Genomic DNA, 18480 nt, shown 5'->3' with positions numbered 1-18480 from the left:
GTGTGGGCCTCACAGTCTATGGCAGAGTACGGTCATTGCAGGGTATCAGGCACTTAGCGGCGTGCCATCCCACAGTTGTTAGCTGGTCCAGGGACCACCTTAGACCATCATACTTCGCAGCCTGGGGCCTGAGACTGACCGCCTGGCCAATGGGAGGGTTCTGGCTTGGGTTTGAACTTTAAGATTCCACAGCTAATTTCCCTGCGACATTTAAGATCATGAGACCCAGCAACCTGTCCATTTCATCTTACCAATAACACAAATAAGACTAAGAGAAAACCTAACACTGGTTTTCCTCCATTCACTCCCGCAACAGCTTTGTAGAGAAGTTCAAACGTATGTTAATCTACATAATCTCTCTCCCTTCCTGGTGGTCAGGCCATGGTCACCAGTTTGAAGCAGCAGCAGGACTGGGAATGAGGATATATATACATATATATATATATATATATATATATATATATATATATATATATATATATATGTCTATATATATTATTTTATTTTATTTTTTTAATTTTTTTTTCCATTTTAGTATTAAAGACCCTTTTCCCCCAAAGTCTGAATTCTTTTAAAGTCTGACTCATTCTTTTGACAAGACCCCTGTACATGTGGGCCCAGTCAAACTTGCATGGCTGAACAAACATAATTAAATAATCGCTACATACTCTTGGGGCTGAGAGGTGGGTTGGCAAGGCTCACATTCCTTCTCACTAAATTCTCTACCAGCCTGTGGTTGGATTGATGATGTATTCAATGAGAAGGCAACTCCCTGTGCTAAAGATCAGGGGTCTGAGTGAGGGTCTGCAGAGTGCAGCACCCGTGTGAACCTGGGCTGTACATACCCCAGTGCAAATTGAGAAAGACTGTGCAAACCACTCCACCAGCTGCACCTTCCCCTGCCACAGTACTGCAGTGCACAAAGCTATTTCAGAGAGAGTGAGAGGGAAATTTGGCAATGAACCTCGGCTTGCACTGTTTAAGTCCTGGAATGTCATTCAAGACGTTCTTGCTCTGTTCTAGTATAATGTTTCAGCCCAGAAAATGAGACCGGCATCCATAATGTTAAGTTGGAATTAAGATAAATGCACTTGTCATACTTAAGAAGCCACATTTCAATAAGATATGCTACCACTGGCTAAAAGCCACAGATCTTTCTGTATCCACACAATCAACTCTCAGTTGGCCCCAACAATGGAAAAGAACAGCAGAGAGAGAGGATAATCCAATAAAGCAAAATCATGTGGGATCTCTTATGTAATTTTATCTTGTAGTAGAGCTTCCATCTTAATTTGCTTTGCTTACACTAATTTTTAAATTAATTTGTATTCTCAGGCAGCATGCTAGAATGAGAATAATCCTGTTCCGGGAATTAAGGGACGCAGGCAACAGAACAGTCTAGTCCACTAACCTTTGGCAAATTGCTTAAATTTTCAGGGCCTATTTGTCCATTTTCAAATGGAGATACAAACACCTACTCTTCCTACTTTATAAGCTCTGTGCATGGTCCAACATCAAATGAGGAGAATGTCCCAGAGCTGAGCTGGATCATTTGCCAAAGTTAGCCTGGAATGACGAAGAAGTGTCTGAGGTCGCTTGCACAGAAAGACATAACCCAACCCTTGGATAATTAAGAAGCGCATGTTGTCACACACTTCTGTCGATTTGGGGGCCTCAGATAAACCCTCAACTGAATTAAATAAAATGGGGGTTGGAAAATGCTGACATTTCTAGAAACACAACCAATCAAAACTATAATGATTCTATACCAAAGCACAACATAGAATTGCTTGGGCCACCAACCTCAAACTAGGAAGGAGGTCTCTTCTGGAAATTGAAATTTAAAATCATTATGAGGGAAAGGGACTCAATCAACACTTTCCTGCTAACAAAAATGATCACCTCTATGTTTAAAAAGAAACCACACATATACATGTACCAAAACTGTACACCCATCTACTCGTGTGAAAATCGCTTCATTGTAAAATATTATGTAACATCTCCCATGATACTCTATAAAAATGCTGTACTTGAGGTTATATGGTTATATGGTTTTATGGAGCGATGTTAATTTAATAAAAATTACTTTTAGAAAATTGAAGGTTAAAAAGAACGATACATCCACTTAAGTTGCAGGAGTTTATGTAGCTGCTTTCTCTGTAGTTAAAGAAAATAAAAATGTGTACTCACCATACTTGGAACTTAATACTAGCTCATCTATAGAGCATCTTCTTAAAGACTATGTATAATGTAAGGTTTTGTAAATTTCTAAACTGTTTTAAATGGGATATTATCTTTTGCAATAAACTTACATATTTTTCCTAGGTTTTAAGACTCCATTACTAGCTTGGATTCATTTGGGTTATAAAATTTAAACTTAAGAAGTATGCCTCAACGATCCTAATGACGGGTAATTTTCATGATAATCTCCTCTCTATGTTTCCCAGGAAAACAAATAAACAAAGAACAGATTCAGGACTTAGCCCCCAAGATCAGGTAAAAGCACCACGTGCCCTGTGAGCAAGAGAGGCAGTGAGAAAGAATGGAGCAGTTCCCAGCTCGTTCAGATAAATACATATGCATGGTTTTTATCATTACAATGCCCATACACCTGAACTATAACGTATTCATTATTTTTCCCTTAATTTTCTTCCTCAAAAGGAAACCTTATATCACCATCATGAGGAAAACCAATATGATGCTCCAAATATAGAAGAGGAAATCAAACTTTTATTGAATTCTTGCTAGCGATTGTTGAGTGTTGAAGGTGCTAAGCCTGAGACCATTTCTTTTTTGTTAAAAAGGGAGATTAGCATATATGCAACACAGGCTAAAGCCACTGTAAACCAAACACATTTTCTACTTGATGAATCAGGGTGTTTGAGAGGAAATTGAAAACAATTTTCCCATCACAGGTCTCAGTATTTTTTTCCTTCATTGTCCATGAGCCACCTAAAACCAGTTTATTTATCATTTAGGGGGTGGGGAACTGGACACAAAATCAGAAGACTTGGGTTCTCTGTTATTCTGTTCCCTTCTTTTTGCTGGGTGGTCTTGGGAAGTTAACTTCAATGAGACTCTGATTGCTTTTCTTATAATGCTGAACGTGATCCTTTGTTGAATGTATTTCTCTCTCATTAGCCTACCATCTTCCTAAGAGAGCTGTCCTACTTCATTTTGCACACCTTTGTCTGTCTAGCACTTAGCACAATGGGATTCAAATATCTGTTGCAGGAATAAATTAATGAATGAATTACATCCAATGGACAGACAAAAGAAATGAGTCCCAGATTTTTTCCATGTCTCTCCATCCTCACAGAGGGATGGTTCCCTCGGTGTTCACAGGTTCCATCTGAGCTCTCAGGAGCATTCAGCCTTCCACTGATTCAGACTTTCAACAGTGAATGTGCCAGGGCTTCTCCCTTCACTGTGGTCCAAGTGGCACTCAGGACCCAAGAATGCCAAGCTGCTACCATCCTCCCCCACTGCAACGCCCCCAACACCTACATCCTGAATATTCAAAGTCCAGTTAACCTTGTTTCAGGACGAACTGCCATCATAATTAAATCCCAATTCATTTTGCATATTTTACCAAGATACTGCATTACTGTATCAAAGGAAAAATTAGTTTTGAAATTAAAGCAGATTGGTAACTATTTTTTGCTGTAATGTTTCCATTAAAATGCCAGAATTTATTACATGTGATCTAGTCCATTTCAGACAAAATGCAATATAAAGGAGACAGGGTCTAACTGAAGAAGCATTTTGGACAGAGTGTTTTGCTTTGGCTGAAACCACAACTATTATAAATAAAATGAAAAGACAATAAACATCATACCAAAGGATTATTTGCTCCAAAGCAAATAAAAGCTTTATTATCATGAATGGCTTTCACAAATTCTCGGAATCCATAGCTATCTGATATTAAATTTCAGTCAAATGAAATCCGTATTTTTTTTTTTTCCTGGCAAGAAAAGCTCAGTATGTATTATTATTTTTTTTTAATCATCAACTAAACACGGTGACCTCTCATCGGTGCTTCGACTTGGTTTCCCAGGTAGCACACACAATGTTGTGATACCCTGGTTATGCTGACAGAAAAGCCTTCTTTCTCCTGAGCTAAATGGGCCATAATTTAATTGTTGAAATTGAGGTTGGTTCACGTAGCTCTTCCACAGAGCACACCAAGTCTGACTGCACCCAACCCCACCTGCAGAAATCCCACATGGGTGATGGGGGAGAGGAGAACTTATGTGATGCTGTCATGGTTTTTCGTGTGCTTGCTTGTTTATTTCAAGATTGGAAAAGGGTGGGGGTGGGGGGCTTCTGTAGTTAGGGTCAAAGAGAAAAAGCCAAAGCCATGGGAAGCATCAGCATCCACAAACTCTGCCCACTGACCTGTTGGGATTTCCTAGAACAGATCCCTCCCTCTTCTCTACGCACCCACCAGCTCCAAGGAAACTCCTCGGATGAACCTCAGTCCATAATCACTTATTTTTCAATAAACACTTATTGACTCCCTTCTATGTGCCAGACAAGAAAACTACTGATACAGCCCTTGCCTCATAGAGCTTATTATGGTGGGGGGTGAGAAACAATGAGCTCATGTCCTCTTCTCAGGCGCCTCCTAGATGTCACACCTCCCTCCTTTTGACCCTCTCAGTGATGTCCTCGTTATTCTCTTGTGATGATTTTTGTCTTAAGTTACGGCTATTTCTAGTTTTCTCCCCCTTAACCCACTATATGTTGTGTCCTGAGAGTAGGAACTGCTTTCCTTACCTAGTAAGGTCTTAAGTCCCAAAGACCTTTGTTTGACTGAAATGAATACTTCATCATGAGCCCTTGTCCGTTCCACATGGACCACTGCACTGGCTTTCCAAGTCTACTTTCCATAATAGTTTTCCAGCCCCTTGGGTCCAGCCTCCTCCCAGCTGCCCGGGAATCTCTCCAAGACATACCTTTGGCCATGACATTCCCTGGCTTTTCTATCTCTAATCGCACCCCACCACCAGCCTAGAGCCTAAAATTCCTCCCACAGCAAACAAGGTTCCCTACCATCTGACTGTAGCCTAGTACGTAATAGCCTAACCTCCCACTATTCCACTTTCCCTTGTATCCATCTCCTTGCCACTTGCCAAAAAGTCAGAGGCTATTGCTCATCAGAGACTTAGCACGTGGTGTCCCCTCTACCTGGGACAGAGTCTCATTACCTATCTACCACGGGAAATAATTTTTATTTTGGTGGATTAAATGAATAGCAGCCATATTACTACTGATCGTGATAACGAAGGCTCTAGTATCTTAAAGTTACAATGGGCTATTATGAAATGACTTGCTTCCGTTATTTTATTTATTCCTCAAAAAGTCATCATGAGGTAGCTTATGATCGCCCCCCCCCCCCATTTTCCAGTAGAATAATTGAGGCTCGGAGGGAGAGAAGTCATTTGTCAAAGTCCACAAGTATGAGGTGGTGATGGCTGAAGGTCGGCCAAACTTGGGAGCTTGAATTCTTAACTCCTCTGCTGGACAGCAAGTTACACTTTAAATGTCACCTGCTCTCTGTAACTTTTTCTGGTCATCCCCCACGCCTGCCATGGGATTGGTCACCCCGTCCAAGGACTCATGATGCTTTGTATAGGTTGCTGCTTACGTTATCTTGACATTCATTTTGTCAGCCTCTCATGCTCATTTCCAGAAGGGAGCAAAGTCCGAGGGGGAGGGGGACGGGCAGAAATTGTCATCTGTACCTGTGGGACCCTGCAAGTGTGTACCACATTGCCCAAGATGCTGTAAATGCCTCGTATGTGTGTGCTGAATGAATTGGGAGAAAACATGGCGCTGAAACATTAAGAGGAAAACAGTTCAGAGTAGGCAGAGCAGAGCAAGGCCAGGAATCCTCACCACGGCCCCTGATTTTCTGCACAACGTTGAACAAGTACCTTCCCCTCCATCCCCCATCTCTGTCTTTAAAATGGAACCATCTGGCTTTCTGGCTTCAAGAGAAGTTAGAAGGTTAGAAGAGAAGTTAAATTACATACATAAAAATGCTTGACTATCCATTAATGCCTCTTTTTTTAAAAAAAAATAGTGTTTGAGGATTTTTTTCCCTGATTATGAAAGGAAAGCACAATCATTTCAGAAAAAGTGAAACTACGAAAATGTACAAATCTTCTGTCCTTTAAGTAGAAGATACCAGCATAATTTTAGCTTCAGAACATGGTCCCTGGGTCTGACCTCTGGGAGACCCAGGGCTGCTGGGGAGGGGCCACATTTCTTCCAGTCCTGACCTGCAGGGTCTCTGATAACTTTCTCGTTGTTGTGCGTTCCCATAATCCTTTCTCTACATTTCAATCATAGAACTTCCTCATGTTCTTAAAAAATCATCATAAACGTTAAGGGCTGCACAAATGCATCACTGTAGGAAACTGGGTTCTGATTTTGAAGCCTCCTTTGACAGAATTGATTTGAGTCACTTAAGATGGCCAGTGCTCTAGGCAGGGATGAGCTGGAACAGACACTTATGGGACAAGCCTGTTCATTTGCCGTTGTTCCAACTGGGCCTGTCCCTGGGCAGCTCCACCCCCTCAACAACATTCCCAGGGAGGGACTCTGGATGGGATTTCTCCTTCCAGTCTGGGACTCCCGCCTTTGTAGCTGACATGCGGTGGCCGATTTCATCTCCAAGGGGCTTTATTCACAGCCCAGCTGTAGCAACAGCATAATAATGCTTCACAAATTCGGGCAAGTGCCCAAGTCAGGGCCATAAAACAGCTTGTAATCTGACTCATGGCACTTGTGTCAGTAGGGAGACCACGCATGAGGGAGACCAATAACGGCTTAGTTACTGGGGGTCGAGGGTCGGCTACGTGTGAAGCCCTGGGCTGCGAGCTTTGCACATGTTTTCATTCAATCCTCACCATGAGTTGACAGGTAATAACCATTATTAGCCCCACTTTGCAGAGAAAGGGACTGAGGAACAGAATTGTGAAGTGAAGAGACTTCCTAGCCGTGAAAAAAGGCCCCCTCACTTCTGAGAAAAAGAGGACCCGTTCCCAGCCAGTAAAATCCTTCCAAACTCCATACCTGGTGCCCCGACTCCACAGCCCTCAGAAAGCAACGCTGGGCATGAGGGTGCTGAGTCAACACCCAAATGGCAGACATTCTCAACTTCTCCAAGGAAGAGAAAAGGCTACCTCTCTTCCAGCGGCAGGAGACAGGCCAGGGGAGGCAGTGGAGTCTTACCTTTAACAACACACTTAAAATGACTCGTCTAAAATCAGATCTGCCCGGCTCTGCTCACAGAAGCCAGAAGGCGCGGAGCTACCGGGATGCAATTTCATTAGGAGGAGGACACACATCGGATGACGTCATGCATTTCCCAGTATGCACTGTTCAGTTCCCAGACTCAGGCTGTGCCTCCCCCTCTCTGGTGCTGCTGATGACAGGCGCCCTAGGTGGCTCGTGGAGGCTCCTGCACAGGCACCCGCTTCTCCAAGGCTGGAGCTTGCGGTGTGTGTGACTGAGCCATGTGGGAAACTGTCATGGTGGAGGCAGCAGCAGCCATATGTGTGTCATCTAGGAGCACGCTCTCCTCACGGCAAAGGTCTGCTCGACTCGGCAACCCAAGGAGAAGGCAACAGCTGTTTTACCAAACTTAGGAACCTATAGCTCCCCTTAATTCCCATCTCTGTGGTTCGTCATGGAACATTAGGAAGGTTTGGAGAATGAAACCGGCTCTTTCATGCCCAGCCCTCAAACTTTAATTTGCCTAAGAAAATTCTACCACCCAGGGCCAGTAGAATATTTGGGGATTTTATATAAAAACAGATCCCCAAGGGAAACAAAGCCTGACATGAAACAAATCTTTTCTCATCTTATTTTTTAAATCAACATTCTTTTAAAGCCAGACATTAATTTGACTTTCAATTAGTTTGTTCTTTCCACTCCTTCAGTCCCATAGCTTGGACGAGAGCCTGCTGCCTGCCAAGCCATGGGCCTACGACAACAGGACGCAGTCCCTTTCCTCAAGGATCTCCGTCTACTGTGGTACGTTGACGGGTAAAGAGATAATTCCATTACGACAATGGTAATGCTGTAACTGGAAAACGCACAAAGAACAACGAGGTCATCACTGAAGAAAGATGACTGTGAGGATGAGAGGAGGTTTCACAGAACAGGAGATAAGGCAAGAAAGGCTCCCTCTTACAATCATCTAACCAGTCCTCTCCACGTATTCCAATTTTTCATGTCATTCAAGAACTAGACCCAGTCTCATGAAATCCACCTTGATAACTGACTCTGCCCACATTCACTGTGGGTTCCTTGGAAACTGAGACACTCATCCACCTTTTGCATATATTTTAGGCCAAGTACTCTTTGATATGCAATTGCCAAAATCTTTATTAAAGCAAAGCTCTGCCCGCCCCAGGACATAAGCACTGTGCACATTTCTATACCAAGAAGCAACTAAGCTACCCCAAGCTAATGAGAACACACACACACACACACACACACACACACACACACACACTCACACACATTTACTCTCTCTCTGTGGAATTTTCTCACCTTAATTTTACCTCAGGAAAACAATTTCACAAACATGTATAGTGAGATGCTTAAGATATGGCTTCAAGACTGGGTTTGGACTCCAGCTTTCCCCTTCCCAGGCATGTGATGTTGGACAAGTTGGTTTCGGCCCTCTGATTGCTCTTTCCTCTTTGAGAGGAGATCATAATTTTTGTCACCCTCACAAATTCTCAGCCACTGTGGGCCACTGATGCTTTCTCACCAAGAAAGATCTGCTCTAAAAGACCATATTGGCTACCGTGTGAAGAATTTTGTAAGTGACAAGAGAGGAGGCAGTGCGTCAGATTAGAAGAGGTGGCGACGGCAGCAGTGAGAAGTGGTCATGGCCAGACCCAGGTGAGTGCTACTGGTGGTAGAGAAAAGCATTTGGATTTGAGACGCCGTTCGACCTAGAAAGAACAGAACCTGGAGACAAGCTGGATGTGGAAGGAGGAGGTTCTCTTTCCCTCCAAAACTCTTTAGCATCTCCATGCCTCCATTCTGGCTTCATCTGCTGTTAAACCTGCTACATCCTAAGTACCAACGCTCAAATAAACGAAAAGTTCTTGTTCCAATTTTATAGGGTTTTGTGGTTCAATTGCTAGAACAGAGGAGGTTGATCTTAAAGTTATCATCATCATAAAACCACCAAAAAATTCTGTGCTATTAATATTTTCTAGGTTTCTGGAAGTTGCAACATAGGGTCATCCCCTTACATTCCTTGATCTTGGCAGGGCAGCCACTGGTTTTAAGATAGCTCATCATTATTTTTAAAATAAATGATGCCTAAAGAACAACTTAGGTATGAATAGTACCAAAGTGCATAACGCAGTATGCTATTTAAGAGTGAGGACGCTAGTGACTGTACTGCCTGGGTTCAAATCCTAGTTCTTCCATTAGCCACTTGTGTGATTATAGGCAAGTTACATGACCTCACTGTGTCTCAGGTATCTCATACATGAAATGTGAGTACCTGATGCAGGTAAACTGACGTACTTAAGGTGCTTTGCTTTCTGCCTGGAACATAGGATATCTGCTCAATAAACCATAGCTTTATGATAAATACTGCTTTTTAACAAGGTGTGGGTTGCTGAGTGAAGGTAAAGAGTCCAGCGACCACTTCCGGCGGGGAACTCCCCCTCCTCATGTGCCAGGCTGTCCTCACCCCTGCTCTCGGTGAGATAGGGTTGGGTGGAGTCGGCACTCACTATCTGGTTGTGGCCCCTGCACGAGGCCTCCTAGAGTCTGTGGTTCCATCTGCAGCAGAGAGTGGTCACGTAGGCGTCAGGCCATTTGCCATTTGTAAAGGGAAGTCAGAGCTTTGCAACTCTGGCTGTCTGACGGCTTGGGCATTTCCTGGAGTCTTCAGTGCTACTGTGAGGTGAAGCAGTGGAGGATGGGGTGACTGCCACTATTTTTTCCTTTTTTGAACAAAGTGTTCTGAATTTTTGCAGCTGGCAGAATGCCAACTGTATTTACCTTTATTTAATCACTCAATAGATTTCTCTGTGCAAACCAGGGTAATTAGGCCCAAAATATATCACCCAGAGGCTTATTTTAACTACCCGAAATAAACGCTCAATCCCAATTTCAACAAAATTACCAGATCGTTTCCCTTCTAACAACTTCTGGCAGTGGATGCATTCCCTGGTGGGTGGTCCCAGTGAGGCTGTTGGTCCCCAGCCCTAGGGAGCCCAGAAGCAGGGGACAGCCTTCTCTAGAACAGGGCACATTGGCCAGCGAGGGTCCCCTGAGTCGCCTCTCACCCGCACCAACAGCCTGGAAATGCTTCCTCCATTGCTCCGAGACCTACGGGACAGCACAACATACACACGCCAGGGTTCGTTCCCTCCTTGATGCTGGTGTGTAACCTTGGCCATGATGCTCAGTCTATTCTCTTGAACAGTGAAAGACGATGGCAGTTACCTGTGAGAACGCAAAGATGTGCTCCACCACGTGGTAAGGATTTTCAGTCCAACTTTCTTTTTTTTTTTATATTTTAACATCTCCAAAGATTACAATCAATGCAATAATAAACTACCGTGTTACCGTTTAATTGGTAGCATGTTCTCTTTCGTTGGGCACATAAAATTATGGTGCATCTTACATTTGATAAAATATGACATGTGATATGTAGAAACCATTCCCTGGTAAAATGTAAACTCTCAGATTATTGGTATTTCCTGTTATGCTCCTGCCCTTACACCACAGGCTTCTTAAAGGAACGGAGACTACGTAGAAGAGACTATTGGTTATACAAGAGCTTTCGGACGGGGCCAGAAAAACACCATGATTTCAGTCAATACATAGTATTTGCAAATATCTTGGACACATCACTGTTCTCCAGTCTTATGCCTAACACACACCACTAATCAATCAGCATTTCTTCCCAACGAGCCAAGTTGTAGCCTCTGACTCTTTCTCAACACAGTATGACAGGCAGTTAATAGCAATCCACCAGAGTTGGCACATGGAGCAAAATCTATTTTCTGCCCCTGACTCAGGAGCTTGGGAGACAGAGAAACAGAATGGGCATTGGCCATGAAAATCTTAGATATACGAAACAAATCTCAAAAATTATGGAGTCCGTCGCACAAAAGAAATCAAGGTCTAAGAGGTGAAATCTGCATAGTCACAGAGTCAGCTCTGCAGGATGAGTGTGGAGCTTTTCTCCTGGTCTCCCTCATCCAACATGTCCTTTCTACCAACACTTTCTCAGCGTCAGAATCAGACTGCTTGGTAACTGAAGTAAACAAGCAGATAGATTGGACTCTGGCAAAGACAGGAAGAGAGGGCAGCAGCCATGTAAAAGTGTTTTGCTTTTTGTTTTTGTAACATTTCCTCTTGCTCATTTGTCACCATAAACACCTCATTGTTCAGGCAGGCAATCTACAGAAAAAAACGCAGGAATGGTTATTTCCAGCAAATGATAATTACAACGTGCTGTGTGCAAGAAGCAATCCATCCTACTTCTATGGTTCTTGTAAGTTTAATAGCTAACACCTTTTATTGCAATGTTCCCACTCCTAGAAATAAGAAGAAAGAATGTCACTATTTAATCTGACATAGTGACATGAGAGAGACCAGCTGCCCCATTCCCTCTTGAGGCTTTCTCAGGATTTTGGAAGTACTAGATGTGTCTGGTGTTTGCCGTAAATATTGGTCGTTTAATATTCCCAAGCAATGGAAAGTAACCAATAAAAATCATATCTAGAAAATTAAAAGTGACAGGTTGGAATGGGGAATCTCTCCTCCTTGTCAAATTTCAATTTGAAATTAAATTGGGGCCTTCAGCACTAAGACAGGGACCCCTGACCTCTGAGTAATTACTTTCCAACATCATTTTCTTTAATTTGGAGGAGCTAGTTCTATTCTAAGGTTTGCTGGAAAGGCCCATTTTGTGAAAATGAAGCTGTATCTGAAGAAACGCCTGTTTCTTTCTTCCTTCTAGTCCAGGCACAGCCCTGCCCCTACTCAAGTATGCTTGCTGCCCACCTCTATCTCTCCTCACACAATGTTCTCACCCTTGTAATTACACTCGCAAACTCAAGAGTCACTGAGACTGATGACACAGCTTCCACTCAGAACCTCTGCAAGTTTCCTGGAATCAGCCCAGGGGGCAGGGACAGTCTGAAGAGGCGAGTCCTTACCATTGATTGCCACACTCCCTGAGAGGTGGGCTCCCGGTATTTAGAAACAAGCATTTGTAGAAGAAGGAAAAGCAATCTGAATGGAGGGAAAAGCACATCATACGAAGGTCTGATACAGCATAGCATGTTCGGGAGTATTTCACTCATTCATTATCTCAACAAACATTTGCTGAGGACTCACAGTGTGCTGCTGGTGTTGAGGATAAAAGAATGAGTAAAACGTGTCCGGGCCCTCAAGGGAGGCCACAGAATGCATGGGCCGTGGAGGAGAAAACTAGAAAGTCAACTTACAGGGCCTGACTACAATGAGCCTGGTGGCCGAGAGCATACGGGGGCTGTGAGAGCCGATGGGGGAGCCGGGTGGGGAGGGACAGAGGCCAGCGGTGCTGAAACAGCAGGACTTAGTGCGTGATTTAAAGTGGCAGGTGAGTGAGAGAGCCGGGTCAACAGGGGTGAGTACCATAAACTGAGATCGTGACTGCAGGGAGAGAGATTGTGGGGTGGGCTCCAGGGTCTGGGGATTAGTTGGGCTTTTTGGGACCCAGTGAATTTGAGATACTTGAGACAGCCCATTGGAGAACACCATGGTTTTCTTACGGGCACAGACCATACCTAACCCAGTTCCGAGCCTTTGTGCTGAGTATATAAGAAGTTCTCATAAAATACCCAATAAATAAATAAGTGAATATTACGTATAAAACCACGTGTGCAAATGCTTCTCCGTATCATTTCATTTAATTCTCACAGCAACATGATAGGGAAGGTCCCCTGCAGATATTTTTTACAGATAGGTCCAAACCTCAAAAGTCTTAGGTATAAGAGAAGAGTCACGCATGGAAAAATGACTCAAAAAATGACTCAAAAAAAAGGGACAGAGCACGAGGACAGATGCTCAATATCATTAGCTCATTAGTCTTCAGGGAAATGCAAATTAAACCCACAAGGAGATACCATTAGAATCTTTATAAAGCTAAGGACTCACAACACAAGTGTTTGTGAGGATGAAGATAAACTGGAACACTCACATCTAGCTGGTGGGAACATAAATGGAATAGCCACTGTGGAACACAGTTTGGCAGTTTCTTATAAAGTTAGACACACACACACTTTCCACATGCCCCAGCAATTCCACTCCTCAGCTTCCACCCGAGAGCAATTAAAATACGCTCACATAAAATCTGTGTGTGACTGTTCATAGCAGCATTATTTATAACAGTCAAAAGTTAGAAAACAATTCAACAATTCATCTGTCAACTAGTAAATGGATAAACAAAATATGGCATAGTCATACAATATAATACTACCAAGCAATACAAAGGAATTAAGTATACATCCTAAAATATGAATGCACTTCCAAATATTATGCTAAGAGAAAAAGACACCAAAGAGCTCAAGAGTGATTTCACGTATATGAAGTTTCCAGAAAGGCAAATCTACAGAGCTGGAAAGCAGATTAGTGATTGTGTAGGCCTGGGGGTGGGGAGGCTGGGGATGGGCTAGAGAATGGCCGCCAGTGGAACTCTGGGAGATGAAGGGAGTGCTCTAAACTGAATTACGGCGATAACTGCATACATTTACTAAAACTCATCGCTACATTTCAAAGTATGTAATTTATACTTCAATAAAATTATTATTATTATTATTATCATTATTATTTAAAAAGAGAGAGCTGTGTGATTTAGAAGAGGGGGCAGGTTGAGAATTCCGACCAAGTTGGGGAGATTTGGGGCGGCTTCATACGGAAATGCATTTGGACTGGACCTTGAAGACTAGGTAGGATTTCAACAGATTCAGATGGTCTACAAAGGAACGCCAGATAAAGAAAGCAGCACAAAAGTGACAACGAGCCAGGCATGTTTGGGCAATATCCAGACATCCATTGTGGCTGAATACTTGGATGGAGAAAAGCAAACGAAAGGGGAAAATATGGTTGTGGCCAGATGACAGAAGCAGAAATGAGTAGGCTAATGCATTTATGATTTAATTTGGTAGACAGTGGGGAGCCACTGAACATTCTAGAGTAGGGGAGTGTCCTGGCAAAGATTAATGGTGCAGCAGTGAGGAGTGTGTGTTGGAAGGACAAGCAGCCAGGCGGGGCCTCCAATACAAGGCTCAGAGAACTGGCCACAGTGAAGGAGGGCCAGACTGTGGCCACCTGCCCGTGTCGATAATGCAAAGGGACAGAGAAACCGATTGCACCCGACAGAAAGGAAAATAATGAGACACCAGTTATTTGGTGCTGTCTGTGATCTAGGCACTGTTTTAAAGAATCACTTCTAAAGCAGAGACGGAGAGTTAAGAGCCTGCTATATACAGAATGAACCAAATGGACTGATGATCATCTTTAGATCTGGCTCCAAAGAGAATGAAAAAAGATGAGAGAACTCCTGAGATGCTTATCGAAGGCGTGTTGTGGGAACCACAGATATGGCAGCTTGTAACTGAATAAAAAATGGTGATTCTACTAAGGTGGTAGGATGGGAAGTGAGACAGATGACGGAGACCAATGTACGTGGCTGTCTGCCCCAGAAAGGCAGGAGTGGCTGGCCCTGCAGGCGCTCTCTGTGACGTCCTCACTCCTTTCAATGTAAACTAACATACATGATGTACACGTGTTGACATGAGTAGACAGAACCCAATGGGTATAAAGAAGGCTGTTATTGCTTCCAGGGATCAAGCCCTTGCCCAGCCGCTGTTGGATAACACTCAGCACCTAACGCCCTGTGTCCGTCCATGAAGCAGGACTAGAGCGTGTCAACAATCAGCATGTGCCTTTCAATTAGCTGCCAAAACTTAATTACCAGGAGATGTCACGCAAAACATGTGGATTTTCAGCTTCTCTTGAGAAGTTGGGAATTCTGGCAACTCTGTGGCCCAGTCCCACATGTCATCAGAGCTGAGTAGCACTTGTCCTCTTTAAACATTAGAGTCCCTGCCTGGCATACTTTATTCATTCATTCAACATACATTTATCAAGCACCCACTATATGCCAGGCACAGTTGTAGGGACTGGAGATACAAATGAACAAAGACCAAATTCCTTACATTCTGGAGCTCATATTCTTACAAGGAGAGCCAGACAATAAATAAATAAAGGGAATATACATATATCCCTATTATATATATTCTGCATTTCAGGTGGTGATAAGACCTAAGAAATGTAAAGAAGTAAGGTGCAGAGCTTGAAAGAGGATGGAGAGACACTAGGTATTATAGACAGGGTGTTTGGGGCAGGGGAGCCTCTCTGATTAGGTGACACTGAGCCCAAATCTGATTAACATGAGGGAATAAGCCCTCAGACCTGAGGGAGAGATAGGCCAAATCAAAGAAATGGCAAATGGAATCATGTTTTAAATGTGAGAGGAACACATAAAGGAATGAGCAAGGGGTAGAGGGCATTTCAGGCCCTAGGGACAGTTTAGATTTTATTCTGAGATGGGAAACCACTGGTGAGTTTGAGCAAAAAGGGGACATGATGGGACATACTCATTTATGTTGGTGATAGGCCCCTGTAAGCATTAGAGTTTTGGGTCCTCAGTTTAAAGCAAAGTGGACAAAGGTTAAAAGACTAGAGTTGGGCTCTGTGTCTAGAGAGAGACAATAATCAGACTATGGGGCAGGAAACTCCTGATAGTCAGAGTATAGTGTTGGCACAGATGAATAACCCAAAACAGCAGTGATCTTGAATTAACTGACATCTATGGTAAAAGTTAATACACAATGAAGCCACTTAGAAAGCCAAGCTCACAGGATGCTGAGACTGAGTACTGTTTGACTGTAGGCCAGAAGAAAAAGTGCCTGGTGGATGTGACTGTAGAACGTTCTAGCTGGCCCACTTACAAAGAGTTTCTCTCACTTCTCCTTCTTCACCAGCGACATTCCATCCCCACTGGTACACTCAACTTGGTAGACAGGCCTAAGTTCTGTTTCATTTCAGCAACTTGAGTTAACTCTCATGTTCTCCCAACTCAGACAGGACAAACTTTGACCCTGGTCCTCCAAAACAAAGCAGTGATCGGCGCTTGGTGTGCAACATGATCTGGTGTTCTGCAAAATCAATTCCTCGACCTTGAACAGTTTGAAATGTTTGACAAAAGGAAGAGACCTACTCACAATCAGAGTATGATCCCGCCCCATCGTGATGACTGTCCGGTTCACCGTGCGAAGAAGCTGGACCATGATTTCTTGGATGTGATGGTAGGTATAGGCCTGTAACACAATCAGAGACATCTGTGTGACAACACGGACAGTATATCTACACATCTCTTCCAAAGGACATACAACAGTGCTCAGACGTGGCATACACCAAGATCACCACCAGCACCACAACCACCATCATTACCACCACCACCACCACCACCACCATCACCACCACCACCACCACCACCACCAGCATTACCAGCACTGCCACCACCATCATAATCACCACCATCACCACCACCACCAGCACCACCACCACCACCAGCACCACCACCACCAGCACCACCACCAGCACCACCACCACCAGCACCACCACCACCAGCACCACCAGCACCGTCACAATCATAATCACCATCATAATCACCAGCACCACCAGCACCACCAGCACCACCACCACCACCAGCACCGCCACCACCAGCACCACCATCACCAGTGCCAAATCATCATCATCATAGTCATTGTCATCATATCTCTATCACCATCACCACATGGCATTGGGTACCAGGAATTTCATTAACCATCTTAAATATAAGTTAGTGATTAAAAGCTTAAGCTCTGGAATCAGAAACTTTGGACCTAAAATACTAACTCTGTCAAGAATTATTGTGCGACATTGGCTCAGTGACTTTTGTGCATGTTGGTTTCTTCATCTGTGTAACAGTCGGGTCTAACCTGGAATAAGGACAGAATGTAATGCAGGGACCTGGTTATACAAATGATGAAGAAGCTGAAACACCAAACAAGGTCACCTAGAGGTTAGCAGAAGCAGGAAGCCACTATCCCCACTAGGCTGGAGGGACAAATAGAGCCAGCGTTTCTGGAGCCAGAGGCTGGGGTTATGTGCTGGGAAGTATAACCACGAGTTTGTGCAGTAGAAGCTGCATGACCCACCTTGGGGGAAATTCGTGGTGAGCCAGGCTGTGACCTTCACAGGGTTCTGCCCACTTTAAATACAAGGCCCTGAACCTTAGGTGGGACTTGCCAATGCTTTTTGAGTATCTGCTGTGATAGGCAAGGGTTTCGCGCATCTTCACCTACCTTCTCAGATCCTTTTAGTGGCATAGCCTTGCACCGAGTTTCATCCATGCATACCTGGGAGGGTGGTCATGACCAAGTGGAAAAGCTCTGGGATTTTAAATTTAGCAACTCTGGGTCTGAGTGGCAACTCTGTGCTTGCCCTGTGTGACTTCACTTATCACTTAACCTCTCTGAGCCCCATCTTCCTCATCTATAAAATGTGGACGCTTTTCTCACCAGTCTCTCAAGGTTGATATGAACATGAAAGTGACACATGCAATTCTGGAAAAATGCACGTGCCTAATTCCATTGCAGGAGATTCTGTGGGTCTGAAATAGAGCCTGAGCATCTGAAGTTCTGAATTTCATGAGGCTTATTCTGATGAATGGGAACCATACACTGTGAAGCTCTGCAGATAGAGACTCAAGTTTGGGACCAACAGCCTGTTTCTCCAGGACCTAGACAGAGCCTGACATAATGAAAGTGCTAAATAAACGGTGGCTGGAAAAGTGGGTGACTACTCACACATTCATAGCCCCTTATTAAACTTTGCTGCTTTCAACTTAATTGTGGTTTGTCTCTGAATGTAACCCATGAAAGGAAAATAGATTTATAGTATGAAAAAAAGAAAAAAGAAAAAAGCTGTGCGTATTAAAACTGTCCTCCCTTCCCAACATGCTTTCTTTTCAATGATTCTTGACATTCAAAGATGAATAGCCCAGCGCTTCCTTTCTCTCTCTGCCCCAGACCCACTTCTTCTGCACTTTGGCTAATCCCCAATACTCCGGCCCCGTGGAGCTCACCTGCAGAAACTCTGTCACCGGGGCTCCTGTCAGAGCATATTTTATAGAAACAGGTTCTCATGCTCCATCAAGCCCAGCCAGACCTCAGCCTCTTGCTAGACAGGAGCTCCCCCACTACCCCGCCTGCTCCCCATACCTGGCGTTTTCCTCCTTAGGGGCGGTAGAGAACATATCCCTTTACTTCTTGGCTGTAGGAGAGCCTCTCGCCTGACTTCCTTTTATCCTTTATTTCTTCAAGCTTT

The 18480-nt window shown here is 43.8% G+C and overlaps 1 protein-coding gene across 1 annotated transcript in view; it reads right to left on the bottom strand.

The window, feature by feature from the left end:
- The window catches only part of DOCK2 (dedicator of cytokinesis 2), a 362053-nt gene that overhangs the window by 196377 nt on the left and 147196 nt on the right, over nucleotides 1-18480 (bottom strand). The window contains exon 27 of the mRNA XM_019741000.2: nucleotides 16332-16427. Within this exon, the coding sequence (XP_019596559.2) occupies nucleotides 16332-16427 (96 nt within the window). The remainder of the gene's footprint in view (nucleotides 1-16331; nucleotides 16428-18480) is intronic.

This window comes from Rhinolophus sinicus, linkage group LG10, assembly GCF_036562045.2.
Source record: "Rhinolophus sinicus isolate RSC01 linkage group LG10, ASM3656204v1, whole genome shotgun sequence".
Lineage (NCBI taxonomy): Eukaryota > Metazoa > Chordata > Mammalia > Chiroptera > Rhinolophidae > Rhinolophus > Rhinolophus sinicus.
Note: the sequence above shows the minus strand (reverse complement) of the source record. Positions and strands in the feature narration are given on the sequence as shown.